At 42.3% G+C, this 16,344-nt stretch overlaps 1 protein-coding gene across 1 annotated transcript in view; it reads left to right on the forward strand.

The window, feature by feature from the left end:
* LOC139383892 (ribosome quality control complex subunit NEMF) overlaps nucleotides 1-16,344 on the forward strand; it is a 35,542-nt gene that overhangs the window by 12,942 nt on the left and 6,256 nt on the right. The window contains exons 11-27 of the mRNA XM_071128496.1: nucleotides 19-159; nucleotides 4,300-4,508; nucleotides 6,142-6,318; nucleotides 6,471-6,534; nucleotides 6,631-6,719; nucleotides 6,975-7,078; nucleotides 7,357-7,419; nucleotides 9,054-9,166; nucleotides 9,265-9,322; nucleotides 9,422-9,480; nucleotides 9,609-9,729; nucleotides 9,822-10,083; nucleotides 13,449-13,488; nucleotides 14,905-14,960; nucleotides 15,052-15,202; nucleotides 15,375-15,452; nucleotides 15,669-15,860. Coding sequence (XP_070984597.1) covers nucleotides 19-159; nucleotides 4,300-4,508; nucleotides 6,142-6,318; nucleotides 6,471-6,534; nucleotides 6,631-6,719; nucleotides 6,975-7,078; nucleotides 7,357-7,419; nucleotides 9,054-9,166; nucleotides 9,265-9,322; nucleotides 9,422-9,480; nucleotides 9,609-9,729; nucleotides 9,822-10,083; nucleotides 13,449-13,488; nucleotides 14,905-14,960; nucleotides 15,052-15,202; nucleotides 15,375-15,452; nucleotides 15,669-15,860 — 1,977 coding nt within the window. The remainder of the gene's footprint in view (nucleotides 1-18; nucleotides 160-4,299; nucleotides 4,509-6,141; nucleotides 6,319-6,470; nucleotides 6,535-6,630; nucleotides 6,720-6,974; nucleotides 7,079-7,356; nucleotides 7,420-9,053; nucleotides 9,167-9,264; nucleotides 9,323-9,421; nucleotides 9,481-9,608; nucleotides 9,730-9,821; nucleotides 10,084-13,448; nucleotides 13,489-14,904; nucleotides 14,961-15,051; nucleotides 15,203-15,374; nucleotides 15,453-15,668; nucleotides 15,861-16,344) is intronic.

Below are 16,344 nucleotides of genomic sequence, written 5' to 3' on the forward strand. Positions count from 1 at the left end.
TTGCTCCTCTGCGCTTAGGCAGTGGACGAATTCTACTCCAAGATGGAGAGTCAGAAGATTGACGTGAAGGCCCTGCAGCAGGAGAAACAGGCTCTGAAAAAGCTGGACAATGTCAAGAGGGACCACGTGCAGAGGCTGGAGGCACTGCACCAACTTCAGGTCAATACTGAAGAACTCTCGCATCACCACCAGACCTGAGCTGTGTTCGAATACTCATACTAACCGCACTAACTGTACTATTTGTGACGTGAATTGAGTACAGTTGAAGTCAGAAGTTTACATACACTTAGGTTGGAGTCATTAAAACTTGTTTTTTCAACCACACAAATTTCTTGTAAACAAACTATAGTTTTATCAAGTCGGTTAGGACATCTACTTTGTGCATGACACAGGTAAGCTTTCCAACAGTTGTTTACAGACAGATTATTTCACTGTATCACAATTCCAGTGGGTCAGAAGTTTACATACCCTAAGTTGTCTGTGCCTTTAAACAGCTTGGAAAATTCCAGAAAATTATGTAATGGCTTTAGAAGCTTCTGATCGGCTAATTGACATCATTTGAGTCAATTGGAGGTGTACCTGTGGATGAATTTCAAGGCCTACCCTGCTTGACATCATGGGAAAATCAAAAGAAATCAGCCAAGACCCCAGAAAAAAGACCTCCACAAGTCTGGTTCATCCTTGGGAGCAAACGCCTGAAGGTACCACGTTCATCTGTACAAACAATAGTACGCAATTATAAACACCATGGGATCACACAGCCGCCATACCGCTCAGGAAGGAGACGTGTTCTGTCTCCTAGAGATGAACGTACTTTGGTGCGAAAAGTGCAAATCGATCCCGGAACAGCAGCAAATAACCTTGTGAAGATGCTTGAGGAAACGGGTACAAAAGTATCTATATCCACATTAAAACGAGTCCTATACCAACATAACCTGAAAGACCGGTCAGCAAGGCAGAAGCCACTGCTCCAAAACCGCCATAAAAAAAGCCAGACTACATTTTGTAACTGCACATGGGGACAAAGATTGTACTTTTTGGAGAAATGTTCTCTGGTCTGATGAAACAAAAATAGAACTGTTTGGCCATTATGACCATCGTTATGTTCGGAGGAAAAAGGGAGAGGCTTGCAGCCGAAGAAGACCATCCCAACCGTGAAGCACGGTGGTGGCAGCATCATGTTGTGGGGGTGCTTTGCTGCAAGAGGGACTGGTGCACTTCACAAAATAGATGGCATCATGAGGTAGGAAAATTATGTGGATGTATTGAAGCAACATCTCGAAGTCATCAGTCACAAAGTTAAAGCTTGGTCGCAAATGGGCCTTCCAAATGGACAATGACCCCAAGCATTCTTACAAAGTTGTTGCAAAATGGCTTAAGGTCATCAAAGTCAAGGTATTGGAGTGGCCATCACAAAGCCCTGACCCTGCCCTGACTCAGTTACAACAGCTTTGTCAGGAGGAATGGGCCACAATTCACCCAACTTATTGTGGGAAGCTTGTGGAAGGCTACCCGAAATGTTTGACCCAAGTTAATCAATTTAAAGACAATGCTACCAAATACTAATAGAGTGTATGTAAACTTCTGACCCACTGGGAATGTGATGAAAGAAATAAAAGCTGAAATAAATCATTCTCTCTTCTATTATTCTGACATTTCACATTCTTCAAAATAAAGTGGTGATCGGACTTTTTACTAGGATTAAATGTCAGGAATTGTGAAACTGAGTTTAAATGTATTTGGCTAAGGTGTATGTAAACTTCCGACTTCAACTGTATATAGTATGCTTATTGGTCATAGTATGGATATAGTTAGTATGCCAAAAGTTTCCGGATGTCGTACTAAATTTGCCAAAATACGAAGTATACATGCAGAGGACACCATTTCCGTACTTTTTGGGCCCATTATGCACATCTTCAGAAAATGGGCGTGGCATCACAATGTTTTCAGATTTGGATAAAATGTCGGACTTCAGCAGTATAGTTTCTGGCGAGAGCGAATTCAAATTCATTGAACTAACTAATGGCAAATGTTAATGTTGAGCAATGTAATAAAGTAATGATATTTCAAATAAGTTACGTTACACGTTATGTTGGCTGACAATTTGTTAGCTCCTTATGCAAAGCATTACAGCACTATGTACCGGTATGTTAGCTAGTTACCTAACGTTAGTTGGATACTAATACATCGAGCTTGCCAGGCAGTATATTAACTATCTGCTAACTAACCAATGTTTTATTGACTTGATTATTCACATCATTCTTAGCTAAGTGGTGTAGTCGTTTTGCTTTTCATCAGACGTTAATTAGTCTCGTGCACCATTGAATATGGCCGGTGTCAGTAAACGTTTGCAAAAAAAAAAGAGTAATAAATTGTTGCCAGCTGCACAGTTAGTCACCAATGCTCTGGATAACATGAAAACAGCCTAACCAGCTCTGCTATGGCGAGTAAAATGGTCAGAGTGAGGTGTTCTCTCATTTGTGTCTGGAAGTAGCTAGCCAACATTAGCTTGGGTGCTTGACTGCTGTTGAACGCTCGGATCAGCCCTACTCCTCGTCAAGAGCGTCTAGTGTCAGCTCTGAACGCTCCGAGAGTGAAACGCTCTGAATTTACAATCTGACAACGCTCTGGATTTACGAAAGCCCAGAGCACACTCTGGCACTGCAGATTTGAATTTACGAACACACCCAAAATCGTAAAATGTTTAGCTAGTCATTTGTTATGCTAGCAGAGGTTGCACAGCAACAGCATCGACTTACGGTAGACAGGCGACGCTCTAGTACGCTCAACTGAAATGATACCGTTCGTTTACAGTATACTAAAATTAACTAATATATACTCATTAAGTATGTAGTATGTTAGAATGGGTATTCGAACACAGCCCTGGGTTCAACTAGTATTTGTTTTCTTTCAGATACTTAAACTGCTCTTGATTTAGCCTTCCTTGCTCAATGGAACCAATGGAGTAAACCCGGCACATCAACAGGCAGTCTCAATCAAGCACTCAAAGTATTTCAAAGATAACCGATGATATTTGAACTCGGGTCTGATCACCACAGTGAAAACAAATGGTCAGAGCTAAAGGAGTGCTAATGCTCAAAGAAGTGCTAATGGGTCCGGCCAGAGTCATGTATTTAGAGAGTTGGGCCAATGCGGTTTTTACATTATGATGCGTTTACATGACACTTCACCATTCTATGGCAGCCACGTTAGCTCCCAATTTACATTACATGGGGAATATTTAAAATATACTATAAAATGGAATGTCTAGAATGAACATTATGATGCATTTACATGACACTACAACATTGTATGGCAGCCATGTTAGCTCCCAATTACATTACATGGGGAATATTAAAACAATGTTATGTAACTGAATGTCTAGAATTAGAACAATATTCAAAATTCTAAAAGTTTGCCTCTCTCTAAATGCATGGCCCTTGGTCCCGCTAATCACCCCAAACAACCCAAAATTACCCACAACTCAAAACAAACACAAATGGGTACACAAAAGAACCCATAACAACCACAAACAGGTTCTCTCTCCCCCTCGCTCTCGCCATACTACCTGTCTAATAAAGAGTCAGGTTATGGCTGGAATGAAGGATGACTGATAGGCTGTGTGGGGGGTAATGATGGGAGGATTGCCCTCCATGATGACCCACTTTGTGTATATGTCCCAAATGGCACACTATTCCCTATAAAGTGTACTTCCCACTTGGTCAAAAGTAGTGCACTTTATAAGGATGGGGTGGCATTTGGAAATCCGCCTATGTAGCGGAGGAATATGTAGCTCCCAGGCTGTGGTTTACATATTGATCTGATCCGTAATGGGGTGATTGGGTTGATCACCTGATCGATCGGCAGTCACAAACCTTGTTACTGTAGCAGGTGACATGCATGTATTTCCATAATTTCATAGAGGTGAGACTACTCTGCGTCGCAAATGGCAACCTTTACCCTGTATAGTGCACTACTTTTGGAACATAGTCACCTGGTGTTGGCAGCACCTTATCCCAACATCTGTGTGTGTGTAGGCAACACTAATGTACATAACCTGATCACAGGTAATCTCATTGAAGGAGGAGAGGTGGCTCTGCCAAGACATGTAGTTGAACACCTTCTGTGTGTTATCTAGTTATGATGGTAAGCATGTGTGTCCGTGCCAGGGTTATTTCGAAATGAAGATGGTCAATTCAAGAAGTGATTTTAATTTAAAACGGAAAGACTTTTGATATAAATAGCTTGTACTCAGTTATGCGAATGCTAAAGGAGTGCTAATGCTAACATTTGTTGCAGGAGGTAGACAGGCTTAGGGGCGAGCTGGTGGAAATGAACTTGCCCATAGTGGAGAGGGCTCTGCAGGTGGTGCGGAGCGCCCTGGCCAACCAGGTGGACTGGGCCGAGATAGGGCTGATCGTCAAGGAGGCCCAGGCTGCCGGAGACCCAGTGGCCTGCGCCATCAAGGAGCTGAAGCTGCAGACCAACCACATCACAATGCTTTTAAAGTGAGTTGATGCCCAAAATGGGGATACATTTCTAATTGCCCCTCAGGGATTGATAAAGTCATATTGAATTGAACTGTCTTTGGTTCGGTTTAACTTGACTTACTGCCCTTTAACATTACAACTGAGCTGAGCTGTACTAAGCTAACCTGGTTACGCATCCATGCTATGCTGCTGCAATCTTGCTGGAAGGTTGTGGGAGCGTGACGTTGCAGTTTCCCAGCATATATCGCCCACAGCGTCTAGGATTTGAATCCCACGTCCTTGATGCTCCCCTCTATCACTGTGTCCCATCCTCTTTAAAACTGTCTAAATAAGCTGAACAATATGTAAGGGGGGCCGAGCTCTTTACTGTAGGTGTCATATGTATGCATTTATAAAGCCTTGTATTAACAGTGTTGCCAAGAATCCCACTCGAAAGGAAAAATGTGATATTGTATCCAGCACAGAACAGTTCATAGTACTCCAAATACTCTGAATCAACCACTAACCCACCTTTATCTGCCCTCTAGCCAATTAAATAGATGGATGCTGAACAGAAAGAACAGGGTCATGCTCATTAGGGCCTCCATTAGAGTTCCATGTAATACTGTGTGCCTCCCATAGTCTGTTCTGGACTTGAGGACTGTGAAGAGACCTCTTGTTGCATGTCTTGAGGGGTATGCATGGGTGTCCGAGCTGTGTGCCAGTAATTTAGACAGACCGCTCGGTGCATTCAACCTCTCATAAATAAAAGTAGTGATGAAGTCAATCTCTCCTCCATTTTCAGCCAGGAGAGATTGACATGCATATTATTAATATTAGCTCTCTGTGTACATCCAAGGGCCGGCCATGCTGCCCTTTTCTGAGCCAATTGCAATTTTCCTAAGTCCTTTTTTGTGGCACCTGACCACACGACTGAACAGTAGTTAAGGTGTGACAAGACTAGGGCCTGTAGGACCTGCCTTGTTGATAGTGTTGTTAAGAAGGCAGAGCATTGCATTATTATAGACAGACTTCTCCCCATCTTAGTTACTACTGCATCAATATGTTTTGACCATGACAGTTTACAGTCTAGTGCTACTCCAAGCAGTTTAGTCATCTCAACTAGCTCAATTTCTGCATGATTTATTACAAGATTTAGTTGGGTTTAGTGAGTGTTTTGCTCCAAATACAATGCATTTAGTTTTAGAAATATTTAGGGCTAACTTATTCCTTGCCACCCACTCTGAAACTAACTGCAGCTCTTTGTTGAGTGTTGCAGTCATTTCAGTCGCTGTAGTAGCTGACGTGTATAGTGTTGAATCATCCGCATACATAGAAACTCTGGCTTTACTCAAAGTCAGTGGCGTGTCATTAGTAAAAAATGTAAAAAGCAAGGGGCCTAAACAGCTACCCTGAGGAATTCCTGATTCTAACTGTATTATATTTGATATGCTTCCATTAAAGAACACCCTCTGTGTTCTGTTAGACAAGTAGCTCTTTATCCACATTTATAGCAGGGGGGTGTAACGCCATAACACATACGTTTTTCTAGCAGCAGACTATGATCAATATTGTCAAAAGCTGCACTGAAGTCTAACAAGACAGCCCCCCCAATCATTTTATCATCAATTACTCTCATGCCGACTGAAAACTACGCTGTTTCCCCGTTCAGGAACCCATACATTGTCCCAGAGGAAGTAGAGGAGGAGGATGTAGCCAAGGTGGCTGAAGAGAAGAAGGGGAAGAAGAACAAGAACAAAGAGAAGGGTCAGAAGGGCAAGCCCAAGAAGGACCAGCCCATGCTGGTGGATGTGGACCTCAGCTTGTCAGCTTACGCCAATGCCAAAAAGTAGGCTCTCCACTCTCCCTGGCTTAGTGTATTCTTTGAACTGAAAAATTAAATAGAACAGTTATGTTTTATCTCTATGCTTTGAACAGTATGGCCAGATGTGGTTTTAGGTATCAAGCTGACGAACCCAAACGTTTATCTCCTTTTTCCAGATACTACGACCACAAGCGAACCGCTGCTAAGAAAGAGCAGAAAACCGTGGAGGCAGCCCAGAAGGTGATGGTGCCACATGCATATGAAATTCCCTGTCGATTGTGTTTGTGGTCAGTTTTTATATTTGTAACATTTTCCCCCTTTTTTATTTAATTCAAGGCTTTCAAATCTGCTGAGAAGAAGACCAAACAAACCCTTAAAGAGGTCCATACGGTTACGACCATTCAGAAGGCCAGGAAAGTCTACTGGTAAGACACTTAACCTAACTGAATCTGCATTCACCCTCTGAAAACTTGCCATGTGTAGAGAGATGAGCAGTCATTGACAAATCTGAACTAATGCAGCCATTTTCAGCTAATGTGACACCTGTAAGAAGTAATTAAATGAGCGCAAAGTTCTCTCCACCTTTGTGTCAGATTTGTGACAAATTAATATTCTTCTGGGCAATTACTTTCTCTTTCTTTTCAGTATGTGACAAATTATGTATCGTTGTGCTCTGTCAGGTTTGAGAAGTTCCTGTGGTTCATCAGCTCAGAAAATTACCTCACCATCGCCGGACGTGACCAGCAACAAAATGAAATTATCGTTAAGCGCTACTTGAGGGCTGGTAAGAGTGGAATACACTTATTATAGTCCTGCCTTACAACAGGCTATGGACAACTATCCAATGTCCATACCAGCATCAAATACATGCCCAATACATTGTTTCGGACTTGAACGTATGCTAGTTTGGTACACAACACGCTATGTTCCACTATCCATACTAGCATACCACATAGAATGCAGTCACAATACATTGCTTCATTGTAGTTAGTATGCTAGTATGGATATTGGAACAGTCTATCTCTACCTGTGTGAAAATCTCATGTTGGTGTCTCTTATCAGGGGATATCTACGTTCACGCCGACCTCCATGGAGCAACTAGTTGTGTCATCAAGAACCCATCTGGTAAGAGCTGGCCTAGTTCTGTGATCAACACACTGTTGTTCAGTCAAATGATGCTCTCTTATCCTCTGGAATTTCTCTTTAATATACAGTACCAGTCAAAAGTTTGGGCACACCTACTCATTACAGGGTTTTTCATTAATTATACTATTTTCTACATTGTAGAATAATAGTTTCATATAGTAACCAAAAAAGTGTTAAACAAATCAAAATAATATTTGATATTCTTCAAAGTAGCCAACCGTTGCGTTGGTGACAGCTTTCCTTCTTAATGCGTTTGAGCCAATCAGTTGTGTTGTGACAAGGTAGGGGTGGTATACAGAAGATAGCCCTATTTGGTAAAAGACCAAGTCCATATTATGGCAAGAACAGCTAAAATAAGAAAAGAGAAACAACGGTCCGTCATTACTTTAAGACGTGAAGGTCAGTCAATCCGGAACATTTCAAGAACTTTGAAAGTTTCTTCAAGTGCAGTCCTAAAAACCATCAAGCGCTATGATGAAACTGTCTCTCATATGAGGACCGCCACAGGAAAGGAAGACCCAGAGTTACCTTTGCTGCAGAGGATAAGTTCATTCGAATTACCAGCCTCAGAAATTGCAGCCCAAATAAATTCTTCAGACGCATCTCAACATGAACTGTTCAGAGGTGACTGCGTGAATCAGGCCTTCATGGAAGAAGAGACTTGCTTGGGCCAAGAAACATGAGCAATGGACATTAGACCGGTGGAAATCTGTTCTTTGGTCTGATGAGTCCAAATTTTAGATTTTTGGTTCCAACCACAGTGTTCCAACCAGAGTAGGTGAATGGATGATTTCCGCATGTGTGAACCACATGTGAAGCATGGAGGAGGTGTGAGGGTGCTTTGCTGGTGACTCTGTTATTTATTTAGAATTCAAGGCACACTTAACCAACATGGCTACCATAGCATTCTGCTGCGATACGCCATCCTATCTAGTTTGCGCTTAGTGGGACTACCATTTGTTTTTCAACAGGACAATCACTCAACACACCTCCAGGCTGTGTAAGGGCTGTTTGACAAAGAAAAGTGATGGAGTGCTGCATCAGATGACCTGGCCTCCACAATCACCCGACCTCAACCCAATTGAGATGGTTTGGGATGAGTTGGATCGCAGAGTAAAGGAAAAGCAGCCAACAAGTGCTCAGCATATGTGGGAACTCCTTCTAGACTGTTGGAAAAGCATTCCAGGTGAAGCTGGTTGAGAGAATGCCAAGAGTGTGCAAAGCTGTCAAGGCAAAGGGTGGCTACTTAAAAAAAAGTTTTATTTAACCTTTATTTAGCTAGGCAAGTCAGTCCTAGGAACCGTGCTTTGAAGAATATAAAATATATTTAGATTTGTTTAACACTTTTTTTCATAGTTGTGATGTCTTCACTATTATTCTACAATGTAGAAAATAGTAAAAATAAAGAAAAACAATTGAATGAGTAGGTGTGTCCAAACTTTTGACTAATACTGTATGTTCATGCAACTTAAAGTGAATAACCCATCTTAGCCCAAATTCTAGTTATAACTAACTACCCGACTTGAATTCAAGCTTAAGTGTTGACAATCATCTGTGAACTCTGCATGTATTTTAATGGGGTGTATTGTGGCACTTATATCTCTTCCCTCTAGGTGTGCCCATTCCTCCACGCACCTTGACCGAGGCGGGCACCATGGCCGTGTGCTATAGTGCAGCCTGGGACGCCAAGGTTATCACCAGCGCATGGTGGGTGCACTACCACCAGGTGAGTTCTCCTGGGAGCCTACTTCAGGATTGGATGGTTGGATCAGGGTGTGGTCAGAGCTGCTCCAATTATAACTCTTCTCGTCTCTCTCTGTCTAGGTGACTAAGTCTGCCCCCACTGGAGAATACCTGACCACTGGAAGTTTCATGATTCGAGGTATGCCAAGATCTTCCCAGTAGCCACCACATGGTGGTTATGTGTCAATTATGTAGTTTTGGATTATCGACAGCTAAAACAGCATTCCTATTTTCACAGGAAAGAAGAACTACATGCCGCCCTCTTATTTAATGATGGGTTTCAGCTTTCTCTTCAAGGTGAAAGCTAATGTTTTAAACGTGTTTGCTCTGTCATAGTCTTAAAATATATCTGACTGCCTTTTGAGGAGATTGGTAAAGATTGGTAAACCCTATCTTGGCTCAACAGTCTAGTCTTGTGTCCACAGGTAGATGAGCAGTGTGTATTCAGACACCGGGGTGAGAGGAAGGTCAAGACCATTGACGAGGACATGGTGGATGTGACGTCCAGCACAGCAGAGCTACTAGAGGATGGGGAGGAGCTTATTGGTACAGGGCTTCAAGAGCCACAGACACATACACACCTCTGTACGTGAATCTATTGGTTGTTGCATTTATGTACCATACATATGTTTTCCCAGGGGATGACAGTAGCAACGAGGGGGAAGACGGAGGAGGAGATGGAAAGAAGAATGGAGTGGAGGTAAAAGTAGAGAAAGCCACTGAAGGGGCAGAGGCTGAACATAAGGAGGATGGAGATGCTAAAGAACTGGACGACATGAAGGAGGAAGGAGAGGAGGATGAGGTGGAGGGGCTCGAGGCGAAGGTGAAGAGTGATGGGGAGAGTGCAGAGTTCAGTTTTCCAGACACCACCATCTCCCTGTCCCACTTGCAGTCCACCAGGTAATATTATGCTGCTACTGTATGTCGCCGTTGTATGTGTGCCGGTCATGTTAATATGTTATTCCACTGTAGTTGAATACCAAATATTACCTTTTGAATTGAGTAAAGGCTGGTGTCTAGAACAGTAGACCTAGGTCAAATATGTAGGTGAAATAGTTTAGAGATACAGTACCAGTCAAAAGTTTGGGGACGCCTACTCATTCAAGGGTTTTTCTTTATTTTTTTTTACTATTTTCTACATTGTAGAATAATAGTGAAGACATCAACAATATGAAATAACACATATGGAGTCATGTAGTAACCAAAACAGTGTTAAACAGATCTAAATATATTTGAGATTCTTCAAAGTATTCACCCTTTGCCTTGACAGCTTTGCACACTCTTGCATTCTCTCAACCAGCTTCACCTGGAATGCTCTTTCCAACAGTCTTGAAGGAGTTCCCACATGCTGAGCACTTGATGGCTGCTATTCCTTCACTCTGCGGTCCAACTCCTCCCAAACCATGTAAATTGGGTTGAGGTCACGTGATTGTGGAGGCCAGGTCATCTGATGCAGCACTCCATCACTCTCCTTCTTGATCAAATAACCCTTACACAGCCTGGAGATGTGTTTTTGGTTATTGTTCTGTTGAAAAACAAATGATAGTCCCAAATGATAGTCCCAACCAGATGGGGATGGCATATTTCTGTGGTAAGTGTGCCTTGAATTCTAAATAAATCACAGTCACCAGCAAAGTACCATCACATCTCCTCCTTCATGCTTCACCGTGGGAACCACACATGCGGAGATCATCTGTTCACCTACTCAGCGTCTCACAAAGACACTGCAGTTGGAACCAAAAATATCAAATTTAGACTCCTCAGACCAAAGAGTCCACCGGTCTGATGTCCATTGCTCATGTTTCTTGACCCAAGCAAGTCTCTTCTTCTTATTGTTGTCCTTTAGTAGTGGTTTCTTTGCAGCAATTCGACCATGAAGGCATGATTCACGCAGTCTCCTCTGAACAGTTGATGTTGAGATTTGTTTCTTACTTGAACTCTGTGATGCATAAATTTGGGCTGCAAATTGGGGGTGCCGTTAACTCTATTGAGCTTATCTGTTGCAGAGAGAACTCTGGGCCTTCCTTTCCTGTGGTGATCCTCATGAGAGTCAGTTTCATCAGAGCGCTTGATGGTTTTTAGGACTGCACTTTAAAAGTTCTTGACTTTTTCCGCATTGACTGACCTTCATGTCTTAAAGCCTAAACCTTGATGAATGTCATCAGAGTGCGACGTATGTTTGTTGTTGTCGACCACTGAAACCTGTCGAACACTGAAGCCTGAACTAAAGACCTTGGTTTACTGACAGTGTTTTTACTGACTGTTTACTGACAGTGTTTTTATATACTTTTGTTTTATTTTGAATCCTACGGCTCTGTTGAGCTAAGTTGCTGTGAGCGCTGCTATCTGTCCTGCTGGGATCCTGACAGATTCTGTATAGGGGGAGAGACGCGAAAGCCCAGCTAGCCTAGCTGGCTCGGCGGTCTCAAATGGATGCCGCCATTGAACGTTTCCAACGTTGCAGGAGCTGCGTTTACTTTGTTTTGTTCCGGGACAATGTGGACCGCGTTGACTTTCAATGTAGCAACTGCTTGCTTGCGAAGGACTACAGGAGCGAAGTAGCTACACTTAGCAAGCAAGTAGCAAACCTACATAAGCTACTGGGCCACGCCCACCTACTTTTTCCCACATGACACTGTCGTAATCCATGTGGGGTCAAACGACATCAGGAGAGCTAGCTTGGAACGTTTGCAAAATGGATTTTAAAGAACTGATTTTAGCATTAAGACTCAAAAACAGCCAATAATTTCAGGTCCAGTACCATCGTCGGGCCGCAGGTGTGAAAGATTCAGCAGACTGCTGGCATTACACATCTGGCTAAAAGACTACTGTAGTCACTTTTATTGATAACTTTGACACCTTCTGGAAACAGAAGATACTCTACAGGAATGACTGAGTCCATCCAAATCATCTTGGCTCCTGAACTCTGTCCAAGCATTTCAAGGCTGTGTTGAAACAATGACTGGTAAATTATAAAAAAGGTATTTCTCACGACGGCTACGGAGAGCGTGATCACACAGTCGTCCGGAACAGCTGATTCTCTCATGCATGCCTCGGTGTTGCTTGCCTCGAAGCGACTGCATGGCCAGGCACGACTACAGCACCACCATTAAGTTTACAGATGACACAACAGTGGTAGGCCTGATCTCCGACAATGATTTAGCTTGTCTGGTAGGCTCATGTCACTGGGCAGCTCGTGGCTGTTCTTCCCTTTGTAGTCTGTAATAGTTTGCAGGCCCTGCCACATCTGACGAGCGTCGGAGCCAGTGTAGTACGATTCAATCTTAGTCCTGTATTGGCGCTTTGCCTGTTTGATGGTTCGTCGGAGGACATAGCAGGATTTCTTAGAAGCTTCCAGGTTAGAGTCCCGCACCTTGAATGCGGCAGCTCTACTACAGTCTACAGTCCTGTAGTTTAGACCGAGTCACTGGTGCTTCCTGCTTAAATTTTTACTTGTAAGCAGGAATCAGGAGGATAGAATTATGATCAGATTTGCTAAATAGAGAGCGAGGGAGAGCTTTGTACGCGTCTCTGTGTGTGGAGTAAAGGTTACCTAGAATTTTTTAAATGTGGTTGCACATTTAACATGCTGATAGAAATGAGGTAAGACTGATTTAAGTTTCCCTGCATTAAAGTCCCCGGCCACTAGGAGCGCCGCCTCTGGGTTAGATTTCGTGCACCAGCTGTTTTCTTTACAAATATACACAGAACCCCGCTCGTCTTACCGGACGTAGTGTGTTGTTCTATCTAGCCGGTGCAGCGTATATATCCCGCCAGCTAAATTTGATCCATGTCGTCATTCAGCCACAATTCAGTGAAATGTAAGATATTACAGTTTTTGATGTCCTTTTGGTAGGATATTCGTGATCGTACCTCATCTAATTTATTGTCCAATGATTGTACGTTGGCAAGTAATATTGATGGTAAGGGCAGATTTCCCAAACGCTGTCAGCGGATCCTTACGAGGCAAACCCGCCCTGTGTCCTCTATACCTGCGTCTCTTTCTCTTGCCAATGACAGGGATTTTGGCCTTGTTGGGTGTCTGAAGTACATCCTGTGCATCCTGCTTGTTGAAGAAAAAATATTTGTCTAATACAAGGTGAGTGATTGCTGTCCTGATATCCAGAAGCTCTTTTTTTTGCCGTAAGATACGATGGCAGAATAAAGTGCAGCTCAAGTATTTGAGATGTCTATTTGACCCAGGTCTGTTCAGTGCCCGAAAGTGCAACAGTATCAGAAAGGTTTCTGTTTGTTTCTCTCTCCAGGGAAACCCAAAGTGCTGGTTTCAAAAAGGTGTCCATTCAGGTAAAGCCATTGTGATCGGTGAACTTCTGACCTTTTGCATTTAAGTAATGAAATAATTGATGTTTTATAGTATACGTTTTTATTTTGTAAACGTAATATCATACAGTTGAAGTCGGAAGTTTACATACACATAGGTTGGAGTCATTAAAACACCTTTTTCAACCACTCCACAAATGTCTTGTTAACAAACTATCGTTTTGGCAAGTCAGTTAAGACATCTATTTTGTGCATGAAACAAGTAAGCTTATTTCACTGTATCACAATTCCAGTGGGTCAGAAGTTTACATACATTAAGTTGACTGTGGTTTTAAACAGCTAGAAAAATTCCAGAAAATTGTCATGGCTTTACAAGCTTCTGATAGGCCCATTGACGTCAATTGGAGGTGTACCTGTGGATGTATTTCAAGGCCTACCTTCAAACTCCGTGCCTCTTTGCTTGACATCATGGGAAAATCAAAAGAAGTCAGCCAATACCTCAGACATTTTTTTGTAGACCTCCACAAGTCTGGTTCATCTTTGGGAGCAATTTCCAAACGCCTGAAGGTACCACGTTCATCTGTACAAACAATAAACACCATGGGACCACACAGCCGTCATACCGCTCAGGAAGGAGACTCGTTCTGTCTCCTAGAGATGAACGTACTTTGGTGCGAAAAGTACAAATCATTCCCAGAACAACAGCAAAGGACCTTGTGAAGATGCTGGAGGAAACGGGTACTAAAGTATCTATATCGACATAACCTGAAAGGCCACTCTGCAAGGAAGAAGCCACTGCTCCAAACCCTCCATAAAAAAATCCAGACTACGGTTTGGAACTGCACATGGGGACAAAGACCGTACTTTTTGGAGAAATGTCCTTTGGTCTGATGAAACAAAAATATAACTCTTTGTCATAATGACCATCGTTATGTTGGGTCTTTCAAATGGACAATGACCTCAAGAATACTTCCAATGTTGTGGCAAAATCGCTTAAGGACAACAAAGTCAAGGTATTGGAATGGCCATCACAAAGCCCTGACCTCAATCCTATAGAAAACGTGTGGGCTAAAATTCACCCAAAATGGGTGAAAATGGGCCAAAATTCACCCAACTTATTGTGGGAAGCTTGTGGAAGGCTACCCTTAATGTTCAACCCAAGTTAATATAAACAATTTACAGGCAATGAAACCAAATACTAATTGAGTGTATTGTAAACTTCTGACACACTGGGAATGTGATGAAAGAAATAAAAGCTGAAATCACTCTCTACTATTATTCTGACATTTTACATTCTTAAAATATAGTGGTGATCCTAAGACAGGGAATTTTTACCACGATTATATGTCAGGAATTGTGAGAGAAAAAAGTTTAAATGTATTTGGCTAAGGTGTATGTAAACTTCCGATTTAACTGTATGTACAATTTATTCTTCATTAGGTTGAGGTGGAGGCGCAAAAAGAGGGGGGAAAACACATTACAGCCAAGCAAAGAAGGTAAGCTAAATACATAGCAATGTAACCTTCCCTCGTGGCTAACATGCATGAATGCAATGGTTTTGTTTTGCTGCTTTCTTCTTGTCCAAAGGGAGGAGAAGAAGGGGAAACAGGATCATTCTGAATCTCAGGAAGAAGAGGGAAAGACTGAGGAGACGCATGGTGCCTCCGCAGCCAATCAGAAAACCAAGAGTGGAGGAGGGGGAGGAGCCTCTCAGCATCCTCTTAAGAGACATCAAAAGGTGAGACATTTTCAAAGTTTTAAATGAACTAAATTAGTTGTAGTCCAATTCGACCAGAGATTGGTTCTAGTCCGGCTAAGGTTGTCAGCTTTGCTGTCTTCGTGGTTGCATTAGTTAGAATAAACTGCTCTTGAAAGTCAAGCTTTTCATCTATGCTGTTGTTGAAATCTAGAACAAGCTGAAGAAAATTAAAGAGAAGTACAAAGACCAAGATGAAGAGGATCGGGAGCTGATGATGAAATTGTTGGGGGTGAGGAGTATGTTGTTGAACTTTCCCTCACACTGTTGAAATGTCTGGATTACGAACTGGAACACAAATTAATGATATGAACATATCTGTATACCAGAAAATGTATAAAAACACATTGAATGAAACTGAATTTTTTATGGCTGGTTACTGGTTACCAATAAATGTTTCCAATAAAGCAGTACAGTACAGGAATTTATTGAAATTTTCCGTCTGCAGTCTGCTGGCTCCACTAAGGAAGAGAAGCCTAAGAAGGGCAAGAAGGGGAAGGGCAAAGACGAGGTGTTGAGAAAAGCACCCCAGAAGCAAGCCCAGAGACCCCGTCCTCAGGAGGTCATCTTAAAGAAACCAGAAGGGGAAGAGGAGGGTCTAGCTGTGGAGGAGGGAGCAGCACCTGAACAGGATGACAAGGTAAAAAAAAAGGTTTTGTTTTCCTTTCTCCAGGGAACACGCAAATACTCTTAAAATGAATGATTCCTTCCTCAAAGTAATCACTAGGCAGGTTTCCATTGACCTGAGGTTTATTAGACAAAAATAGTGTCCCAAAATTGTGATGATAAAAAAAAAATGTAATTACATTTAACTAGCCAAGTCAGTTAAGAACACATTCTTATTTTCAGTGACGGCCTAGGAACAGTGGGTTAATTGCCTTGTTCAGGGGCAGAACGACAAGAGTTTTATCTTGTCAGCTCGGGCATTTGATCTTGCAACCTTTCGGTTACTAGTCCAGCACTCTAACCACTAGGCTACCTGCCGCCCCACTAGTATAATAGAAATAGGTCAAAAGTATAATAGAAATGTTCTAAAGATCAATACTGAACAAAAATATATAAACGCAAAACACGCAACGATTTTACTAGGTTACAGTTCATAGAAGGAAATCAGTTGATAAAAG

Source organism: Oncorhynchus clarkii, chromosome 25, assembly GCF_045791955.1.
Source record: "Oncorhynchus clarkii lewisi isolate Uvic-CL-2024 chromosome 25, UVic_Ocla_1.0, whole genome shotgun sequence".
NCBI lineage: Eukaryota > Metazoa > Chordata > Actinopteri > Salmoniformes > Salmonidae > Oncorhynchus > Oncorhynchus clarkii.